Raw genomic sequence first — 23,971 nt, 5'->3', positions numbered from 1 at the left:
CACGTTTCCCTGTTCTTTCTCATTCCATCTTTCTTTGAGCACCTTTCTCGAATGGGAAAATGACCATCCGCCGCCATTCAATTACTTCTTCTTCTGGAAGGAATACATTCTATCATGCAGTGCCTGCCCAGAATGAGGAGAGGTGTGTGGGTTCGGGCACTGCAGGGCCATAACTGAGGACAGAGGCAGAACCCTTTCTGTGTGTTCTGTGTTGTGGCCCGGATGCCCTGAAAGAGGCATGTGCTGAGGGCCCAGTTTGCCTGCTGCATATAAGCTGCCCCTGCTCATGCAGGGATGCACACCAGGAAGGGTGGTGAGACGTTGAACAGCCTCCCTCCAAGGAGGAGGAGGCATCCTCCTTTGCCACGGCCAGCAGGTGGATCGGTAATGTTCATGTCCAACACTCCGCGGCACGAGGGACAGCTTTGCACATGTCGTTGTAGAGGATGGTTGGAGGAGTCCCGTTAAACAGGACAGGCTGTCTCCTCCGTGCCAGGGGGAAGTGGTTCCTTCTGTGCTGCCACGGTCGGCGGGTGGGACACACCGGTGACAGCCTCCACACTCTTCTGGGTCCGTTCTCGCCCAGACCGATTCACTGGTGCAACCTCTACAGCCGGGCCGTCGCCCTCCATGTGAGGGAGATAAGCACATGATGTCTCCCCGTTCCCTGACTGCAAACCACCACGTTCAGCGGGTGGGTCATGCCGGTGACCGGCTCCACTTTTCCACGCCGGCATTCCGCTGTATGCTGTAAATTCTGGGCCAGCCTCATCTGAGCCTCTTATTTTGTGCTGCCTGAGTAGCTGGGTGGTCTATGAGTTGTTCTGCTTTCCTGTTCCTGGAGGACCGGATCTCTACCAACGTCTGGTGGGAGGGATATTCAGGCGACTGCCTCCATACTGTTCTGGGCTGGCATCATGCTGTGCACTGCTCTTCTGGGTCCATCCTCGTCCAGGCCGATTCTTTGGTGCAGCCTCTATGGCTGGCCGTCGCCCCTCCATGTGACGCAGGCGAGTGCATGTCTCCCCCTTCCCTGATAACGACCCGCCATGTCCAGCAGGTGGGGCATACCGGTGACTGCTCAACTCTTCCACACCGGCGTGATGCTGTAAGCTGCTCTTCCTGGGCTGGCCTCATCCAAGCCTTTTGATAAGGTCCCCCAAGCTTTTGATAAGGTCCCCCATGACATTCTGATGGGCAAACTGGAAGACTGTGGAGTAGACTATAGGACAGTTCGGTGGATAGGGAACTGGTTGGAGGACCGCACTCAAAGAGTGGTGGTCAATGGCATTTCATCAGATTGGAGGGAGGTGTCCAGTGGGGTGCCGCAGGGCTCGGTTTTGGGCCCGGTACTTTTCAATATTTTTATCAATCATCTGGATGAAGGAGTGGAAGGGCTGCACATTAAATTTGCTGATGATACCTCATCTGGGCCAATTATTTTGTGTAGTCTGTCCAGCGGGCAGGCACCCCTCCATGCAAGGGAGGGGAGTGCACGATGTCGCTTTGCTGATCTGCTCTCCCACGGGGGGCGGGGGAGGGCCAGGTCGTCCCCTCTTCGACAAGGACCTGCCGGCGGGTGGAGTATGTCTGTGGCTGCATCCTTTGAAGCTTCCCTTATAGGCCTACGGTCTCCTCCGCACCAGGGGGAAGAGGTTCCTTCGTTGCAGCCACAGCCAGCTGGCAGGTGAGTGATGCTGGCGACAGCCTGCGCTGCTCCACACCGGTGTTCAGCTACACGCTGCTCTCCTGGGTTACCCTCATCTGGGCCACTTATTTTGTGCTGCCTGTACAACCAGGCCGTTGCTCCTCCATTCAAGGGAGGGGTGCGCACGATGTCGCTGTGTTGCTGTGATTGCTGCTCTCGTGAACTGACCTCTTCTGGGCCGCTTATTTTGCGCATCCTTCTCTTTTGCCACGGCTGGGTCGGTGATGTCCATGCCCAATGCTCCTCAGCATGTGGGACGGCTTTGCACATATAGTTGTAGAGGATAGTGGAAGGAGTCCTGTTCAACAGGACAGGCTGTCTCCTCCGTGCCAGGGGGAAGGGGTTCCATCAGTGCCACTATGGACAGCTGGCGGGTAGGACCTGCTGGTGGCTGCATCCTTGGAAGCTTCCCATATGGGCCTGTGGTCACCACCACACAAGGTGAAAGGGGTTCCTTCTGTGCCGCCACATCCAGTGGGTGGTTCATGGCAGTACAGACTATCTGGAATGGGGGCAGAATTATTTGTGAGCATGCTCTGTGTTCTGGCCTCTACTCTTGGAAGCCCTGAAAGAGCCATGCATTAAGGGTCCAGTTTGTCTCCTTCCTGTAAGCTACCCCTGCTCATGCTGGGATGCGCACCAGGAAGGGCGGTGGGACTTAGAACTGCCTCCCCCTAAGAAAGGGGAGGCATCCTTCTTTGCCACAGCCGGCAGGTGGGTCAGTCAGTGGTGTCAGACTGTCAGTGTCCATGTCCAATGCTCCTCTCAACGAGGAACAGCTTTGCCACCACATCTGGTGAGTGGGTCATGCCTGCGGCCACTGCTCCTCTCCACAAGGGACGGCATCATGCTGTGCTGCTCTTCTGGGTCCGGCCTCGTCTGGGCCAATTATTTGATGCAGCCTCTACAGCTGGGCTGTCACCCCTCCATGCGAGGGAGGCGAGGGCACGATGTCTCCCCCCTTCCCTGACTGTGGCCCGTGACATCCGGCGGGTGGGTCATGCCTGCGACCACCGCTCCTATGCACGAGGGACGGCGTCATGCTGCGCCTGCTTTTCTGGGTCCGGCCTCGTCTGGGCTGATTATTTTGTGCTGCCTGTCCAGCCGGGCCGGCACCCCTCCATGCGGGGCAGGGGCACACATGATGTTGCTTCTTGGCTCCACTTTCCCCTTCCAGGCAGGCCATGTCTCTGCCCACATCAGGCGGGTGGGTCATCCCGGCGACCGACAGCCTCCACATTTCCACGCCGACTGTATGCCACACGCTGCATTCCTCAGCAGGTCATATCTGAGCCGCTTATTTTCTGCAGCATGTTCTACCACCCCGTAGCCCCTCCATGAGAGGGAGAAAAACGCACAATGTCGCTTCGCTGCTCTGCTCTCCCATGGGAGTAGGTCCCGGTCTCTCCCCACCCTAACCGCGACCCACCACGTTCGGCGGGTGGGTCAGGGACTTTCCACCACGTCCAGGTGATGATGGCGACAACCTCCCCCGCTCCATGCACATGTTCAGCTACATGCTGCTCTCGTGGTCTGGCCTCTTCCGGGATGCTTATTTTGTGCTTCCTGTGCAGCCGGGCAGTCTCCCCTCCATGCGAGCAAGGGGAGTACATGATGTCGCTGCCTTGCTCTGATCCCTGCTCTCTTTGGTTGGCTCGTCTGGGCCACTTATTTTGTGCACCCTGTCCAGCCTAGCCGGCACCCTCTATGCAAATGAGGAGCATGCATGATGTCTCTGCGTTGCTTTGCTTTCCTGCTGGGGGAGGACCAGGTATCCCCCTCCCTGACTGGGATCTGCCGCACCTGGCAGGAGGATCATGCTGACAACAGCCACCACTTCTCCACGCCACCGTTCTGCTGCAAGCTGCTCTCCTAGGCAGACTGTGCCTGGGGCAATTTATGTGGAGCACCTATCCTGTCTGCTGTCACCCCCCAATAGGAGGAAGGGGTTCCGTTGTTGCCGCCATGGCTGGCCAGTGGGTGAACCCTGTGGCTGCCACATCCTATCCCGGGGACTTAGAATGGCCTCCCCCCAAGGTGGGGAAGACATCCATGACTGCTGCCTCGTCTCAGAGGTATCTCAGAATCTAATCCTTGTACTCAGAAAATGTTCTAATGTGTAATTAGGTGAGAATATGCAGCAATGTGATATCAAATATTGTGATAATGTGCAAATATTCAACAAATTATATGAAATGCTACGATGAACATGTGATGCAGACTTGGGTTCGTTTGGTCAGCAGCCACGTCTTCTAGGGAAGAGGGGCCTCGTGCTGTGGGATGATAACAGGACCCTGCGGACCCTGCCAGCAGGACTTGGAATAGTCTCATCCCAAGGAGGGGGAAGACTCCATCAGTGCGTCACATCCAGGAGGTGAATTCTGTCGGTGGTCAATCACTCACTGCTTCCCAGCATGTGAGATGGGTGTCAATTAGTTTGTTTCCCATCCAGGAAAAGTACCCCGCACACCATACATGGGACTTGGGCGCGTTTTGGGGAAGTAACTCTTACCTCCCCAACCATGAGGAGGAGGGGGAGACTGCCAACATGTCCCACACGCCAGATGTGTGGGCAGGCACAGGGGGTGCCGCCGGGTGGCAGCCAGACCTCCGCCCGAGTTGGGAGGTGACAGGACGCCTCCCCGAGCCCACCTACGAGGGGGCAGCTGCCAACATGACCCACATGCCAGACGTGTGGTCACTGATAGGGCTGTGAGGGTGGGCACAGGGGGGTGCCACACGCTGCCTCTGAGTTGGGAGGTAACATGACCCACATGCCAAACATGTGGGCGAACACAGGAGGTACCGCCAGGCAGTGTCCAGACTCCTGCCTGAGTTGGGAGGCGGCAGGACACCTCCCCGAGCCTGCCCACAATGAAGGGGCGGCCGCCAACATGACCCACACACCAGACATGTGGTCGCCCATAGGGCCATGCAGGCGGGCATAAGGGGGTGCTGCTGGGTGGTGTACAGACGATCCCTGGCCACCGAGTTAGGAGGCGGCCGGATGCCTCCCCAAGCCCACCCACAAGGAGGGGGCGGTCACAGACATGACTCACGTCTGGGGGTCCATCACTTCAAATGGAGGCATAAGGCAATTGCCATTGATGGCTCCAATTCTACTGAATGGGACTTTCACAGGGGCACTAGCTTTGGGGGTCTATAACTCGGAGATCTGTATTGCAATCTTCACGAAACTTGGAGGGTGGCTGGAGAAGAACCTACTGAAAACTCCCTGCGAGTTTGGACTCTCTGATCATGAAGTGGGCCATCCTGGCCCCCCGGACCCCAAGAACACTCCGATCAGGGGACAAACAGCTGTTGGTGGTCCCTGGCCCCAAGGAGGCCTGCCTAGCCTCTGTACATATTATTCTGAAAAATAAATCACATTACTTTCTATAAAAGATTCCTTGATGACATTTTTTTGATTTGGAAGGGGAATCTTTGATAGATTTTGGTCAGTACTTAAATCATATTCATAACACCATTAAATTTGAATTAACACATGACCAATATAAAGTACATTTCCTGGAAACCCACAGATGCTAACTCCAATTTAACAGTAGATAGTTTCCATCCAGCTCATATTAAAAGGCATCTACTGTACTCACAATTTATAAGATTGAGGAGGAATTGCAGTACTGATAGCGATTTCAGGAGGCGTGCTGGCATCCATATGAGCCAACTTGCAGAGAGAGGTTACTCTCCTAGAATCTTAAAAAGAGCTTTTCACGGGGCTTATAATAAGTCTAGGTCAACTCTTCTTAGCCCTAGAGCTATGGAAAAAGGTGTGGATAGGATGATTATACCTTTAACATATAGCAGCACATAAAAACCAGTTAAAGCTATTATAAATATTGGCACCTCCTATCTAACATCCCTAGATGCCAAAATCCACCTTTACTTACAGTGAAAAGAGCTAAAAACCTGAGGGATATCTTAGTTAGAAGTAGGCTTCCTGAGATAAGTGTCACAAGTGATAGCAGATTACCTAAAGGTTTTTTTTGCATGTGGCCACTGTGCTGTTTGTGCTTTGGCTGAGACTAAGAGATCCTTTCAAAACTCAGCCAACACCTGAACTTTCTCCATTGATTCATTTTGTAACTGTAACTCTAGAGGAGTAATTTACTGTATCAAATGCCCTTGTGATTTTATATCAGTTTATATTTGTACTTTTATTTATATATGTTTTATATTAACAGGTGCATATTTATTTTTAGAATAACATTGGGTACAAGGGCCAAATGTGTGGGTAAAGATACCATGGGAGTTCACTCATGGGTTTTGGTATCAATCTTAATAACCACACGCTAGTAGGTAATAATAGTTTAAATTTTGGCTCATAAATTTTATAAAACATGCCTACATGTTTTGAATGTACTATAATTTTGTGTTCTCTTCTTCTTTTTTGGCAGCTGCAGACAGCAATACCTGGCTTTTAATTTGAATATATTTATTACTGGTTTATTTAGTTGTACACAGTCCATCCAGTGTTGGTCTATTTAGTCCTACATAGTCCATCCAGTGAATATGTATTACTATTTATTTGGATGTTTTTATTACTGATCATTAGGTCATCCATTTTTATGTATGAAATATTTTAATCTCACGGATTTTATATGGTTACCTTTTAAAGTTTTTTTTAAAAAATTAAAAATATATTCTAACTGTAGTTTGTATATACACTTCTTAATAAATTTATGCAATTCTGTTACATTTCTTTTATGTTAGCTTGACCCTTCTGTAAATCTACCAACTCAGAGGCAATGAGAAACCAGATCAAAACATTTTTAAAGAAAGCAACATAGTCTCCCTTCTGAAAGTCTGGGACCAGAATAAGAAGCATTTAGTCCTGATGGCCTCTCGATATTCTTCCTTTACATACCAACACTGGTTCCAGCCAGGAAAAGACAAATCCTTCAATGATTTCTGGAAACATAAAACTAACAAGAATAATAGATGTATCTTCTCATAATGATGGTTGTTGTGGGTTTTCCGGGCTGTATTGCCGTGGTCTTGGCATTGTAGTTCCTGATGTTTCGCCAGCAGCTGTGGCTGGCATCTTCAGAGATGCCACACAGCTCTAGAATCAGCACCCCACAAACCTAGTGTATGGTTTCGGTTTGTGGATGATACATTTATCATTTGGAGCCATGGAGAGGAAGAATTGATGGGGTTTTTGAATCATCTCAACAGCATCCACCTGAACATACAATTAACAATGGAGAAAGAAATCGAGGGAAAACTCCCATTTCTGGATACCTTGGTCATCCGCAAAGCAAACTTTCAGTTAGGTCACAAGGTCTACAGGAAACCAACTCACACTGATCGGTACTTACACAAAAACTCCAATCACCACCCCCGACAGAAAAGAGGCATAATGAAAACATTAGTGGATCGTGCAAGACGGATATGTGAGCCGCCCTTTCTCAATGAGGAAATTAATCATCTAAACCATGCACTTCAGGCAAATGGCTACTCCAGAAATGAAATCCGAAGAGCAATCAAACCCAGGATGAATCAAACAACCAAGGAAAAACAGTCTCCTACAGGAAAAGTGTTTTTGCCATATATCAAAGGAATTACTGTTCAGATGGGAAAGCTTATGAAAAAGCATAATCTTCAAGCAGTATTCAGACCCACCCGAAAAATACAACAGATGCTACGATCAGCAAAAGACAGTAGAGACCCCCTCACCTCTGCAGGAGTATACCGTATACCCTGCAGCTGTGGACAAGTGTACATCGGGACCACAAAGCGTAGCATCCAGACAAGAATAAAAAAACATGAAAGACACTGCAGACTTGGACAACCTGAAAAATCAGCAGTGGCTGAACACAGCCTAACACAAACAGGGCACAGTATCTTATTCCAGGACACCAAAATACTGGACAACACTTCCAACACTTCCAACACTTCAGACCGCACAGGGAAGCCATTGAAATTCACAAGCATAAGCAAAACTTCAACAGGAAAGAAGAAACCTTAAGAATGAACAGAGCATGGTTTCCAGTTCTGAAAAACACCAGGCTAACAAAACACTCTACACCCGACAATAGCCCTGCGGAGAAGATTAGCACATCAAGCACCAATCCATATGCAAACGAACCTCCTCAGGATACAGCGAAGCCTCCCGCCATTAGCATTCCACACCCTGGGAAACTCTTACAGGATGACTCAGCTCAACCCCACCCCTCCTGAGTAGATATAAATGACCTGCCAACACCTTTTCCACACTGTGACACTGAGAGATCTCTGTCTTTTGGTGCTACACCTCTGAAGATGCCAGCCACAGCTGCTGGCGAAACGTCAGGAACTACAATGCCAAGACCATGGCAATACAGCCCGGAAAACCCACAACAACCATCGTTCTCCGGCCGTGAAAGCCTTCGACAATACTTCTCATAACGGTTAGAGAAATCAGAACTAGAAAACATCATGAAACATAAAAATCCAATGGTTTAGGTATCTTCAACTGCACAGTCTTGCTGACCATATCAATTTGAAAAAAGTACTTGCCTCTCCTAAAACAGAATTTGAATGCCTTTCAGATTCTCCCTCACTTCAAAGTAAAGGTTTGATCTCCAAGTTGTACAACATAATATTATCCACTCATAAACCTAAAACGTAGAAATATCAAGTTCAGTGGTACCAAGATTGCCAGATTGAACAGTCTACAGAAAGGTGGAAATGTATTTGGTCTTCCAACATTTGCACCTCAAAGACAGTTGTAACTAAATTACAAACTTACAAACTAATCAATAGGTGGTACATAACTCTGAAAAAATTATCCCAGATCTCATCATCATCACCCAATTGCTGGAAAAACTGTGGAGAGGAAGGGAATTTTGCTCACTGTTGGTGGAGATGCCACCATACAGAACATTTTTGGAAAGAGGTCCTTAAAGAAATCCGACAAATTACGGGTTATGACGTCCCATTATTGCCAGAAATCCTTCTTTTAGATCAGTGGGACAAATATCAGGCCCACATACGCATGATAAGAAAAGACCTTATAGCTACATTATTAGTGGCCACAAAGAGCTCAATAGCTGCTCTGTGGAAATCGAAATCCATCCCATCAATTGATAACTGGTATGCAAAAATTTAGGATCACTTTATTTTAGAAAAATTATATGAGAAAGTTTATCAAGTAGAACACTTTTCAAGAACTACAAATTTTATGAAGAAACGTTTTCCATTTTTTAAATACCTTGAAAATAACAGTTCCCTACCAGGTTTAAAATTCTTTCATATGAATGCAAATGTGTAAGTTATCTTCACGCTCTTTTTAAATATGGTTTTACTACGTTAGGGTTATCCATGTTGATTATTGTTTAGTACATTCTCTCTGTAATCTGTATTTAACCAGCTACATCCTCTTGTAATTCAATGCGCTGTGTATTAATTCATTGGAATTTTTAATTAACATTTTACGACTTCTAGTGTTCTTTGTATTTTTGTATTTTATGCAGTTTCAATACAAAATTTAAAAATTAAAAAAAGAAAAGATAGAAATGGAGTGTGCAATTATTAAAATAATATGGCGCAGTCTAACATAAAACAGAAAAGAAAGGTGGAGTGAAGGATTCTCTAAATAATGCAAAAAAAGATATTTTTTCTTTTCAAACAGCAGACACAGAACAAACAAAACCGGCATTTTGCTTGGCAGCAGACCGACACAATGCGCAATGGGAGGACCATCCCTTCCCCCACAATGAGTCACAGCACCTCTCATTTTGCCAGAGATTGCTCTTAACACAGGATATACTGCCAAGAACAGCTGAGAACACAATTTATGGCACTTCTTACCCAAACCTTTCCCCCTCCTCCAACTCCAGGATAGTTAAAGCCATGATAATACTCCAATTAGATGTTCACCCAAATAAACTACTATTTTTATCAATCTAGTGCCTATTTATCTCACCCCTCATCCAAGGAACTCTGAATAGTGTACATGCTTTTCTCTTCTCACTTTATCATCACAAAGTCACTCTGCAAGCTTCATAGCCATATCTACCCACTATACCACAAAGCAATTTCAGCTCATACAAAAGAAATGCACTAAAACAACAGTGTCCAACAGGTAGGTTGTGAGCTGACTGCAGCACCCCTTACATCGATTAGGATCAGGAAAAGACTGCAAAAAAAAGCTTTTATATCACAGGATTTTTCTCTGTGCTGCTTAGCTGATAGAGCACCACAACTAAACTTGGTAACATGGGGGTGGGGGGGGGGGAGTTCAGGGTTTTTTTTTCTTTTTACTTAATAGTAGCAGCTCTCAACCGTTGTGCCAGAACTGGGAATTTTAGACTAAGTTCTCAAACAAGCAGGCACACATACTGTGTCACCAAATGCTTTTGAAACTCTTCTCCAGCCGCACTCAGACATCAAGATAACCCATGGGCCATGCAACAAACTTGAGTTTATTTACCAGATGAAGGAAAAATCCTCTATTGATGCCCAAGCCACAATCCGTCTACTTCGTTCCTCTCTCCTGCACACTAGCGGCGAAGGACAACCCCCAATCATTGTCCTGTGGACACAAGGAATAGCTTTACTCATAAACTAAGTTTATGAATTTAGATATCCCAAGACACCACAACTGGAAGAAACTGAGTTGGGGGGGGGTGAGTTTCAAAATAACCTCTGAATTTAAGAAGCAGTCTTTAAGTTTGGTACCTTAAGGAGAAAAAAGCCTCCATTTATTATTAAATCAGATTCAGAAATCCTAGGCTAGTATCAGTTAACAGACCCCAATCCGTTGGACCATCTTCAGTGAGATACCACAACTAACTAAGGTTTGCTCAAACCTTATAAAGCAAACTTTCTCATGATGTCTGAATGCAGTCTCATTTTCAGAGGCCGACTGCTATGTGGCCAGGGGGTAAGGTTCTGCTCAAAGTCTCCCACTAGGCTTATAAAACTAGCTTTGCAGTTCCTTGGGAACTGGTCCAACTACCAGAATACTGCAAAACAAAAACATGTAAGTTTCATCACTGACTTAACTTGGGATGAGACAGCAAAACAAAAGGAGTTTGTAGTTTCATCAGCTAAGTACAGTGAAGTGTCTTAATATTCATATCCATCTTGTCTGAAGCCAAACCACTTCACCCAAGAGAGAACAAATTCAACATCTCTCTCCTTTTCCTGAAAAATGAGCAGCCTCACATGCCTTTTCCATCTTTTCAACCAAGCAAGCCTCTTCAATTTTCATTAGGATGACAGCTACAATTAACGCATACAGTCAGTCACAGGCAAGAAGATCAAAACTGCTATTGTACAGAACGAATCTTTTTAAATAAAGTAGTATCAGGACAAGTGAATGTCATATTGACTCCTGCAAAAAAGGAACATTGGCACTTACTGTGAGGTTTCCTTCTGCTCTGAGGAAGAGAGGGTGTCTTGACATGGGTGATTCCCATCCCTCTACCAAGAAGGCAGGACTAATAATCTTCTAGATTTCCTGTCCACTTGGCGGCAAGAGTCACCTATTTCCTCCATACAGTAACTTCCAAAGCAGTATTTATACTGGAAAACTAAGCAGTATGTTAGGACAGGAAGCAAGAAGGCAGTAAGTACCAGAAAAAACAAGGAACTGCTTTGTCAGGATGAGACAAGATGCCCCCCCTTCCCCAGAACAAAAGGAACCCTCACGATAAGTACCAATGTTCCTTTCTTGCTCTGAGGGGAGGGCATCTCGACATGGGACGTCCAAAAGAAGCTCTATTGGATGGGAATTATTTAATCAGCCTGTACCACTTCTTGTCATACCCTCCTATCAAAGGATATTTTGTAGTGCTTAAGGAAGGTTGATAGGGATGACCATGTGGCTGCCTGAGAGGACGAGGGTCATTTGCTGAGCCAAGGTTTCTTTGGAGTTGGCTACTGTACACCCTTGTTCCAAGGTGGCTGATGACCACAGCCATGACCTTTGTGAACATCCATGGGGCTGAAGAGAGGCCAAAAGGGAGAACCTTGTACTGGTACCTTTCAGAATCACATTGATAATGGGAAAACTTTCAATAATGAACATTTATTGGTACATGGAAGCAAGCACTCTTTAAATCTACTGTAATAAACCAAATTTGCCCTCCCAACAGGGGTAGGACATTTTTTCACGACAACATTCTGAATTTTGGGGGGAACTATGAACTTGTTCAAGGTGGAGGAAGGTCCAAGAGAGGTGAAACGTTGGGGGGTGTTGTTGTGAATTGTAGGCAGTAGCCTTGACTGATTATAGACAACACCCATTTCTCTTGAGTAATCGACTCGCAAATTCATAGAGAAAGAGATTGGTTGGCAGGCATAAGTTGGAAAGGCATGATATCAAACTAGAACCTGACTAATCTCTGGGTAATCTAGCCCCATCCTTCACCCTTGGTCAGAAATACCTGTCTAGGCTGAGTTGGAAGTGAGGCAGGAGGAAGCTGATGGCGACCTCTAGGCATATAGAGGCATATAGCGTATTAGCTGAGCCAGGAACTGAATCTACTTGACATTGTAAGGCAGGTACGATCTTGCAGAGAACCTATGTTTGTAAGGGTGAATGGTCGTAATGTCTAAAGACTGGGTTGTAACATCCTTAATCTTTTTTAGAGCCTTGTTGGTGGTAGCGGAGAACAGGTAAGTCCTCTCAAACGGGAGGTCTTTCACCCTCTTTATATGGTAAGGGGCCAAAGCAGTGGTTCTAAGCCATATGTGCATACGAATTATTATAGCCGAGGCCATTGCTCGGGCTGAACAGTCCCCAATGTGCCTGGCAGTATTTATCTATTTTTTAGAGAGATGGATTAACTTCTCTTTGGAGAATTTTTGCCACTCTCTGCTTTTCATCCAGAATCAAACTGAGATAACAGCCAATCTTTTCCCAAAGGAAGAGCTGATAAGTGCCGTTCCATAATGGCCTCGTAGTTGCCAATCCTGAAATTCAGGGCTGAAGAGGCATAAACCTTCCTGCTCAGAATGTCCAGCTTCCTCCCCACGTTGTCAATAGGAGCCAAACGGCCCGTGCTCTTTGAATGGCCTTTGCCGTGCAGAGTTTCGGTGACAATGGAGTTCACCTGAGGGTGAATGAAGAGGAAGCCTGACCCTTCCTGCTTTGTTTTATATATGCCATCCAGTTTTTTGAACGTTGCCAGAATCAAGGCCAGCCTAGAACATATGTTCCTGGTGACATCCAACATGCCCTGCATAATGGGAAAAGCTACTGGACCCGAAGCTTAGAATGAAGGACCTTGAATACCGGATTTGTCGATGTCAGAGGAGCACAGGTCACTTCAATTTCCAGAGATCTTGCCATTCTAACCAATTGCTCAGTGTATAGGAGCAGATCTTCAGAAGGAGACACAGCAGAATCATCTGCAACAAATTCTGGAGGAGATGATTCTGATGCGGTATCTGAGCTGACATTGGAGTCATCATCAGAATGGTCAGAAGGGCTGATAGTTGGAACTGACATGTCCACATTCTCTGAAACTGGGACAGTTTGCTTCCTCTCACTTCCATTCTGTTTCAACTGGTGCATGAGCGTCATCCTCTTGGAAACAGTCGTAAGGTGGAGGATAGAACCCTGGAGATCCTTTGAACCCACAGGAATAATATTGGTACGGGGATTCGTAAGGAGCATAGAAGAATCACCATCGACTATGACGTGAAGTCTGCTCTATCCTATTATCAGTTCTGGATAGATCTGAAGACCTCTTATGCCATTCTACAGGCTGAAGCAGGGAGGGCGGCAATGGAGAAATAGGGAAGGCAACCCCAATATCATCTGGGATACCATCAGACAGAGACAGGGCTAAGTTCGATCGCCTTTGGGAAGATGGAGACAGTGTCCTCAGAACCATTCGAGGGCTTGACACCACTGCTGTGGCCGGAGCTAAAGAGGACTTCTTCCTCTTTAAAGGCTTCGAAGACTAGTGCTTCTCAGTGCTCTTAGACTTAAACATTGCCTTTTTGGAGGGCAGTTCGATTGGCATCGAGATGGAACTGGCACCTAATTTGCTGGAACTGACTGGCCCTATTCATCGGCACTCAAAGTCCAGCTTGCAAGAGGTACTGAGGAGGCCTGTTCTGGGTGCTGCCATTCTTTTCCCACAACGCTGGAATTATCTGAGTCAGACGTACCATTCCGGGCTGACTCCATAAAGCTGCTTTTCGGCGTGATGCCCTTTCATTGTGCACCCTGGGCATGAAACTCTGACAGACACCGGACATTGTCATGGCCGGCGCCCAAGCAAAGGAGACACTTCTTCTTGTGCCCATCAGATTGAGCCATCTTAGTCCCACAACATTAACACAGTTAAAAAAAAACTTTTATTATTTCAAATATATAAATAAATCATATATAACAATCACAATTTTATTACCTATACATAAAGTCTAAACAAGCTTAAACAACATGTTTATATAATAAGAAACCTTATGATTAAATTAGCTAAAGTTTACTTAAGAAAAACTAAATCTCCAAACATAAACACTTCTTGAAGAGCCCTTTGGATGCCACGGATACAAAGGACCAGACTCACATGGATCAATCGGAATCGAGGAGCTACCTTAGGAGATGTCCTTCTTCAGTGGTGGCTAAAGAAGAACTGAGGGAGAGAGCTGCTCGTCCCGCCTTTTATACCTCTGGCAGGGACAAAAGGGCGTGAAAAGGAGAGGCGAGAAGAGCCTTTGGGAGCTTTGGGATGTCTGCAGCTGGCCTGCACAGAGGACATGGCAATGAACAACTCCTTCTGCTTTTTTTTTTTTACTTTACTTTGAAAGAGCCACAGAGCAAGGCACAGAAAAAAACACCATAAAACACTACAGGAAACTTTATATATTAAAGAACACTAACAGAATGTGCATGAGGTGAAGATACCTTCAAATGTACTCACAGGGGTTTCTCACAGGCTTCGGGAAATCACAGAATTGGAAGGGGCCATACAGACCTTCTAGTCCAACCCCCTGCCCAGTGCAGGATCAGCCTAAAGCATCTCTGACAAATATTCGTCCAGCCTCTTCTTGAAAACTGCCAGTGAAGGGGAGCTCACCACCTCCCTAGGCAGCTGATTCCACTTTTGAACTACTCTGACCGTGAAAAAGTTTGTCCTACTATCCAGTCGGTACCTTTGTGCATGTAATTTAAGCCCATTGCTTCGAGTCCTATCCTCTGCTGCCAACTGGAACAGCTCCTTGCCCTCCTCCAAATGACAGCCTTTCAAATATTTAAAGAGAGCAATCACGTCCCCCCTCAATCTCCTCTTCTCTAAACTAAACATTCTCAAGGCCCTCAGCCGTTCCTTGTAGGGCTCAGTCTTCAGCCCCCTGATCATTCTCATCGCTCTCTTCTGAGCCCTCTCAATTTTGTCCACATCCTTTTTCAAGTGAGGCCTCCAGAACTGCACACAATACTCCAGGTGCGGCTGGCCAAGGGACTATGACCAAGGGACTACAGAGAGAGACTATGACCTCCTGCGATTTTGATGCTATGGCCCTTTTGATACAACCCAAGATGGAGTTTGCCTTTTTTGCCATTGCATCACACTGACTGCTCGTATTTAGTTTACAGTATTTAGTTTACAGTCCACAGTGCATCACACTGACTGCTCGTATTTAGTTTACAGTCCAAGATCTCTTTCCCATACACTACTACCCAGAAGTGTATCCCCCATCCTGTATTTGTGCTTCACATTTTTGTGGCCCAGGTGTAATACTGTGCACTTATCTATGTTGAATTGCATCCTGTTCACAACCACCCACTTCTCCAGAGTATTCAGGTCTTCTTGAATTTAACTGTCTTTTCGGGTGTTTGCCACTCCTCCCAATTTGGTATCATCAGCAAATTTCATGAGTAGCCCATTTAACCCTTCATCCTCCAGATCATTGATATAAATATTGAAAAGTACCGGGCCCAAAACCGAGCCCTGTGGCACCCCATTGGATACTTCAATCTGATGACCACCACTCTTTGGGTGCAGTCCTCTAACCAGTTCCCTATCCACTCAACTGTCCTGTAATCCAGTCTGCAGTCTTCCAGTTTACCCATTAAAATGTCATGGGGAACCTTATCAAAAGCGTTACTGAAATCCAGGTAAATCACGTCGACAAAGTTCCCAAGATCCAGTAAGCTCCTTCCTCGTTCAAAGAAGGAAACCAGGTTGGTCTGACAAGATCTGTTGGGGACAAAACCAACCATGTTGACTTCCCCAGATCACTAAGCGGTCCTTCAGATGCTTACAGAACAATCCCTTTAAAATCTGCTCTAATATCTTCCCAGCAATAGAAGTCAGACTGACCGGCCTGTAGTTTCCAGGGTCATCCTTCTTCCCTTTCTTAAAGATTGGGATAACATTTGCTCTTCTCCTATGTTGTGGCACATCCTCAGTCCTCCAGGAGGCCTTGAAGATGATGGACAGAGGCTTTGCAAGTTCTCTAGAAAGTTCTTTGAGCACTCTTGGGTGCACACCATCTGGCCAAGGGGATTTGTATTCGTCCAGTGCAGCCAGATGCCTCTCCACAACTTCTCTGTCAATGTCAACTAGCCACCCAAGTGTCCTGTCATGTCTACTACTACCCTCTCTAGATGGGATTGAATTCTTCAGGGAGAAAACAGAGGCAAAGAAGTCATTAAGCCTGTCTGCTTTTTCTCTATCATAGTTTCTTCTTAGTTCAGCATGATTGTCTTTTCCAGTCAGTCTTGGCTTCTCATGATGAGACAAAAACATTCTTACCTCTAGTATAGTGCCACAGACTGAATACCCAAAAGATAAACAAAATTTTCATGATACCAAAGTCATGGAAAATGCTTTCCAAAACACAACACCCCCTGAAGAAAATGCTAACTACAAAACGTTCAAACATCACAACAGATTCAAAGTGGGTAAAAAATTTCAGTCTGCCATTCAACTCTCAATAAGTTAGCAAAATATACAATATAAATAAACCAGATAACCAAACTCAACAAAAGGATATTATTATTCAACCTATAAACAAAGATAAACCCCTGTGAATACCCCACCCAAAACAAACTAGACTAGTAAATAGGCTTACTCATTTGCCTGTTTCTGGCAGGAGGGCTCCTGCTGGTAGCGCCCCCCCCCCAGATCTCTGGACCAGTGGGAGGACGTTGCAGGGGCAGAAATGACATCATGCAATACATGACATCATCTCCATCTGAAACTCTGGAAGTGAAATAAGGACATCAGGGAACACTTGCGTCCACCCCTGAAAACTCCACAGTACTCACTTCTGCCCTGACCCCGACCCCTAAAGCTCCCGGGGAAGCTGGCTACAGGCCTGGCATTCCTACTATGTAGAGTTTTCAGAGTTGTGGATAGTATTATAAAGATGTGAGTACAGGGCATGCACTTTTTTGTGTCATCAGAGCTCAAGCTGGCTTTGTAGTGATCTGTAAGCTCTTTCAATTACTACCTATAATCCCAACCCCACAAAATTAGGTTTCTATCACAAACAACACTGCATATGGTTTTTTAAAGGAGTGTGAGACTTGAAAGAGCAAAGATATTTAAATTAAGGGAGGAAAAGATTACTAAGAAAGCACATGATAGATATTTATAAAATTATGCATGCACTGGAAAACAATTTTTTCTTCCTCATCCACAACACTAGAACTTGGAGATGCCCAGTGAAGTCAAAGAGCAGCAAATTTAGGACAAACAACAAGAAATGCATCTTTACCCAATGAGTAATTAAATTGTGGAACTCATCACCAGCACAAGCAGTGCTAGTCACAACCACAGATAACTTCTAAAGGATTCATAGATGAGTCCATCAATGGGTCCTTTAGAAGACAGTCAGTGCAATCCTAATGGGAGGGTTGAAAGCGCATAGGGAACGGACTAAGGCTTGCATGGACATAAATGGTTCTTATGTGGATGTAACCCCCTCTCTGCCAGCGCCCACCTCAGGCGCGCTACTGCGGCTGGGCCACTGCCGGAGGGGACACTTGGCAGATGGGGGGAGGCACAAGTGAGGCGCAAGGTCCCGCACCAGCACTGAAGGGAACAGGGCAGGGGGCAGGCTGCAACTTAGTCAGCTTCCTAAGCTGCCCCAGGCCTGGCAATGCTCCTTGAAGCAGCGGCAAGTTATGTCCTGAAAAAAGGAGGTGTAGCCCATAGATGCCCATTGAACAGGAAAACCTGGGCACCTCTCCCGGTGCTCAGTCCCGCCCATGTGGCCCGAACAGGGCGTAGGGTGGTGACTAACACAGGGACCAACCTGTTTGCGCTTCTGGGGTGGGCGAGCCCCCCTCCCCAAGGCCAATCACCTGTCTAGGCACCCTACAAAACCTCTGGCTGCGCACACAAGCTCAGGTAAGAGGGCAGGCGGCCAGAGGCTCTGTCTGTCATCCTCCTGCAGCAGGGACTTTGTGCGCAAGGTGGAAGAGTGAGAGTGTTCACGGTGGCGGGCCATGAGTGCAATGGGGGGGGGGCTTAGCAGAAAACTGGGAGCACTTTGCACTCACTCATGGGAAGAGGAGCAAAGTCCAAAATGTCAGACTAACTAACAATAACTACCCAAGTCCCCTTGCAGGTTATCTGACTCTGGAGTCCCTGCTCAGGAAGGAGCAAGGAAGCACTGACAGGTGAGGAGGAGCTGGGGCGGCGGCTAGTCCAACTCGCTGATTTGTGCCAGCTGCCCTCTTCACCTGAACTCTCCTGACTGCCAGCCTCTGCAGGGGAGGCTCAACCGGAGGGGGGGGGGGCGTGGCGGCAGCACTTGCCCGCCATGGAGGTAGTTGCCCTGAAAACTAGTCTTGACACAGCCATTCGGGGGGGGGGGGTGCCAGGTGCCATTTGGGTAACTCTGTTCAGACTCCCTCAGCCGGGGGCCTTTCCCAGCAGAGGAGGAAGTGTGGCTGCTGGTCGGGATGACTGGGGGTTGCTGGAGGACGCGCAGCCTCTTGACTCTCCTGCACAGGAAAAGCACATTCCAATGCGCAGCGCTGTCTCACCAGAGAGTCATACAACATGTGTTTGCGAGCTGCACCTGTGGAGCTGTCACCACAGCTCTCAACCATGGACACCTGCCCAGAACACTGCATATTGGGCTTGGCCTCGGCTGTGGACCAGCCTGGGTCACTTGCAACACGTGTCTCTGTTTCCCTTGCAGGCTGGTTGCAACTCATCTGGGAGAACAAGGAGCATGGCTGTCTGCCCCCCGCCCCCGCGAGTGCCATTCAGGTCCAGCCCAAGGAGCAGCCTGGATCTCAGCCACACCCCCATTAGGGCAGGACAAGGGATGGATTTTGCAGCCCAGACTGTTGCACAAACTGCCTTTGCTCCCTTTCCAGCCGAGGGACATTGGCAGGAACCACGTCCAGAGAGCCTCTGCACATTTTCCAGTTTAATAAAACATGTGTTGAAAACCAACAAACTGCTGTCTGATTGCTGGCCTCCCAGACACTGACAGTAGCCACTGCCCTCCACCTCCCCATTGCATACATACCCAGCAAATGTTTCCCGGCTCAGGGGTGGGGTGGATAGGGGGGGCTCTGCTGCCAGGAGGAACAGGTGTCGAGTGGTGCCCCATCCTACTTCCCTGTTCCCTTCCCCCTCTCAATGTAACTTCAAGCAGTGGGATGGGCGTTCAAGTGTGGCCCATGAATATCTGGCGGGGGGGGCAGGCTCCACTGAGGACTTTCATTCACTGATGGACTGAGCTGCTGCTATCGGATAAGCCAGGCAGATGATCGCTGCGTGCTGGGGAAGGAGAAAGTTGCTGCCGGGAGGTGGGAGATGTCGACCAACATTTTGGGATCTCAGGGGCTCCTCCTCTGGGAGGATGATCCACCCTCCTTTTTGCTGTTTCCAGAAGCAGGGATGGACATAGGAAATCTGGTGCAGGGAGGGGGTGGATGACGGCCCCCAGAGCAGTTTCTCTGCTCCCACAGGCTGTCAGTCAACTCTGGGGGGTGTCACCCTATCGTACAAGATGGACACAACAACTCCATGCAAGCATTCAAAAGTTTACACTTGCACAAGGTTTTTGTAACATCCAGTCACATACAAATGGGGCATGTGAGCACCATGGAGTGTGAAGGTGCTGCAGATCTGCCGCGGGTACATACACACGCTTCTTGACAAGTTTTGCTCTAAGAGACACAGGTGAAATGTTCACTGTGCAAGTCTTGGGTATTTTCTGCAAACACACTTACACCAGGTTTTCTGGATATTCAATCCGTAAGGACCAGATCCGCCTTGGGCCTCTGTAATTCCGCACTTGCAGTTGGACTGAAGTGGTGTCTGTTCATGTTTTCTGCAGTAGAAAAATGCTCAGTTTCTGCTGTGGGCTTTCTGGGGAACCTGTTGGTGGTTTCATCAGTTGATCAGCTGAGGAGGGTTGGGTTCCTCAACTGATCAGCTGGGGACACCATCTGCAAAAAGGGGGTGGGTTAAGGCACCGACACTGTAGGCATTGTTTAAAAATAAAAATTTGACACCCTCCCCGCCCCGGAAAGGAATGGAATAAAAAGTACAAGAAGCACACAGGGAAACCTTAAAACTATTAAGTGGGATTCAGGGCTCTCTGTAGCATTTTTGTGTTAGCCATATTACAGTGTTTTCCCCCCGTCAGTTGCAAAGGATTGTTGTTTGTTTTTAAATCACCAACCCTGCATTGTTGCTGTTTTAAAAAAATTAAAATCAGGAAAAAAGCTAGATTGTTTAACCAATCAGTCACGGGGAGATAAAGGGTGAACAGCAGGGGCAGAAAGCATTCAGCACTTCAAAAAAGCTGCGGTTTTACTTTGCTGGAAAAAAAATATGTCAGCAGGGAGAAAAGCTGCAGAAAATTCTGTGGCAGATGCAGAACAGGAAAAAGACTGGGAAGCAGTTTGGAGACTAAATTAGGGTATTTTGACAATGCGTGCAAAACTCCGGAGAGATATGATACAGTATGGGGCCAGAACTGCCGAGAAAGCCCTGTGAAGAAAAGACCTTGAGGAACACCCGTCTCCTACCAGCCTCCCCAGAAAGCGCCAGCAATTAGAACCACACCATCTGCAATTCCCTCTCTCCAGGGAGAAGCGCAAAGTAGACTGCAGGGCTCCAGCCTACCGACGTCAAGCGCTGCCAGGAATGAAAGGCAGCCTTTGCTCTCCTACCTGATCTGAAGACTTTATTTTACGGGACAGGTTTGAGCCACAGGCATTGGGGAAAGGAGAGGAGCCTCTCTACGTCGAGGGCTGAAGCAGCCACATCACACACACACACACACCCGGTTTGGTGACCGCAGCTATTATAAATGAAGCCATAAATGAAGCCCGCACCGGCTCGTTTCCTACGTATGTCAGGAACTGGCTTTTCTTTTTCCAAAAAAGTGTTTACACATGCAAGAAAAAGACCACAGTGACGCCACATGTTCCACTCACTTCCACTCCTCCCGCAAGGCTGCCGGGCTGCTCTTTAGCGACCAGCCCGCGTTGCGACGCCTCCGTGTAAACGCCGCTCAGGGCGGCCGCCCCTCTCCCGGGCTCGGCACCCCCGTGGGCCCCGGGAACGAAGGCCCCGGCCCGCCTCCGAGCCGCTCGGGCTGCGGGCGGGGAGCCGAGCCCTGCCCTGCCCCGCCCCGCCCCGCGGCGCCGCCGCTTCGGCCCTGCCAGCGTCCCGAGCCCCCCGCCCCGCCCCGCGGCCCAGGCCGGGCGGCCTCCCACCGACCCGCAGCAAGGGGGGGGGGGCCCTGCGGAGCGGCCGGCGCTCGCCGCGCTTCCCCAGCCCGGCCCTGCGCTGCCCGGGCCCTGCGCTCCCTCGCCGGCCGCCGAAGCGCCCGCGCCCCGGTCCCCGCACTCACGATGGTGACGCTGGCCTTGCGCAGGTCGCGGTTCTCCTCCTGCAGCGCCTTGCACTTGAGCTTGTAGGTCTCCAGCTCGATCTTGAGCACCTTGTTCTCCTGCTGCAGCGAGGCCAGCCGGTTGGTCAGCTCCTCCAGGCGGAAGGGCGAGATCACGATGCCGCCCCCCGCCTTGCCGCCGCCGCCGCCCCCCGCCGGGCCCCCCGGACCCCCCGCCGGGGCCCCGGACCCCGCCGCGCCCCCCGCCCCGCCGCCGCCGCCGCCGCCGCCGTCCGTGTCGCTCTCGCTGGCGCTGTCGGCCATCCTCGCCCGCCTCGACGCAGGAAGGAAGGAAGGCCCGACGCGACGCCGACGCGACGCGACCCACGCCCGGCCCCGCCGCGCCCGCCCGCCCGCCCGCCAAGAAGAGCGCCGCCGGCCCGGCCCGGCCCCTCGGCGGCCCACAGCGGCGCCGCCCGCCGCCCGCCGGAACTGCAGCCGGCCCGCGGAGGTCTCCTCGGGCGCCGCTCCCTCTCCGCGCCCGGGGCCGCCCCCGCCCGCCCCCCCCCCCGGGGCGTGGGCCTTGGCGCCGCCTGTGCGAGAGGCCTCGAGGGCCGGCGGCGCCCTCCGCAGCGCGGCGCGGCCGGCGGGAGGCGCAAGGGGTGGGCCGGGGCTGCCGGCGCGTCCCTGTGCGGAGCCCTTGGCCGGGCGGCCCGCTCGCCGGCGCCGCTCCCTCGGGCGAGGCCTGCCCGGCCTCTGGACGCGCCTCGCCGGGCCGCCTCCCGCCTCCCCCCGGCAGGCCGCCGCGGACAGGAGCGGAGCGGAGGGGGCGCCTGGAACACGGGCGGGGCGCGGGCCAGGGGCCGTTCCTCAGGCAGAAGCGGCACCCCCGGGGGCCTCTGGCGCGGGCCGGTGCCCTTGGCCGGTGCCCGGGGGGTGGCAGCCCTGAACTGAAATCCTGCTGTGCCCCATGAGCAGCGCCCAAGCAGTCTGTGGCGGGCCCGCGACACACCTGTAAAATGCCCCCTGCGCGCACCGCCGCCTGCATCCCGCCCCTGGAATCAAAGCCTCTCCGAAAAATCGGGTCTGGTTTGTGTAAGCGACAAAACCACCTGGTGTGTGTACAAGAGAACCCCATAAAACTTGGGTAGACATCGCGGTACCACCGCAGGAGCCGTGGCCCAATACCACCACGGCACTAGAAGCACTATACCAGCAGGCAAGAAAATCTGGGGGCTCCGAGGATCTCTGCGGCCCACGGAAGGGCAGTCGCAGGCTCTCTAACCTAACCTACCTCAGTGATAATGTTGGAGGGAGGATGGAGAGGAGAATGAAGACTTTGGTCCCTAATGGGGGTATAAACAAAATAAAAATAAACCATACCACTGTATGATCTTAGAAGCTAAGCAGGGTCAGCCTTGATTAGTAATTGGACGGGAGACGTCCAGCGAAGACCAGGGCTGCAGAGGCAGGCAAGGGCAAGTCTCTTGCCATGAACACCCCGCTATGGGTTGCCATGCCAGCTATGACTTGACAGCACTTTTCAACATCACCGTATGACCATACCACCACAGTACCATACTGCCATGCCACCACCCACAATACCACCATAGGAAAATTCCACCATGCCACCACACCAACATGCAACCGTACCACAGTACTACCATGCCATCAGAGGTATAATAAAATACTTAAGTAATACTTCCATATGATACCTCAACACCTGACTCCTAAATCTGAACCATTACTGTCTCAAGAACAGATAATTAGCGGTAACACTTTTGCAAAGTTCTTTGCTGACAAATCAGCAAGAATATGCAGTGATGTGGATATCTGCTGTAATTTAGGCCAGGTGGAAGCAATGCCCAATTTTGACCCAGCTACAGTGGTGGGTATGGACAGGATCCTGGCATTTGTGAGGGCCACCACTTGCCTATCATGTATACCCTGCATAAGTGAGCCCTTGATGCCTATCCTAAATCAGTAAGTCAAGGCTCCTTCCCCCAGCTACTCAAAGAAGTGTTTTTTTATTTATTTTATTTGCTTATAGACATTATACACTCAAGGCAGATTACACACTGTAAATCAATATAATCAGTGACTGGAACATTCAACAAACAATACAATAGGCAATGGGTTGCCTAAATGAAATCAAGCATAATTCTGAATACAGAGATGAAACACTGAAACAAAACATAAATAATTTGACATGACATATTAAACAACATGGAAGCTACCCAGTAGGAGCATATCTGCATCAACAGACAGCATTCAATAGTGTAGTCTGCAGTCCCTTCCCTTTAACAAAGGATCTCTCTGGGCCATTTCTCACAGCACAGCCCTATTCTCTGAGTGGGAAAACCTCCATACTAATTCATTTTTGCAAAGTTTACAGAAAGCCAAGAGAGCAGTAGCTCCCTTAACTTTTTCAGGCAGGCCATTCGATAAGGTGGGGGCCACCCAAGAAAGGTCTTTTCAGATAAG

General features: G+C 49.2%; 1 protein-coding gene across 1 annotated transcript in view; it reads right to left on the bottom strand.

Annotated features, from left to right (window-relative positions):
* Positions 1-21,811, bottom strand: part of CCDC6 (coiled-coil domain containing 6) — a 109,398-nt gene extending 87,587 nt beyond the window's left edge. Inside the window, exon 1 of the mRNA XM_055001363.1 lies at positions 21,509-21,811. Coding sequence (XP_054857338.1) covers positions 21,509-21,811 — 303 coding nt within the window. The remainder of the gene's footprint in view (positions 1-21,508) is intronic.
* Between the last annotated feature and the right edge of the window lie 2,160 nt (positions 21,812-23,971).

This window comes from Eublepharis macularius, chromosome 17 (assembly GCF_028583425.1).
Source record: "Eublepharis macularius isolate TG4126 chromosome 17, MPM_Emac_v1.0, whole genome shotgun sequence".
NCBI classification, from domain to species: domain Eukaryota; kingdom Metazoa; phylum Chordata; class Lepidosauria; order Squamata; family Eublepharidae; genus Eublepharis; species Eublepharis macularius.
The sequence above is the reverse complement of the archived record's forward strand: the minus strand, read 5'-3'. Positions and strand labels throughout refer to the sequence as shown.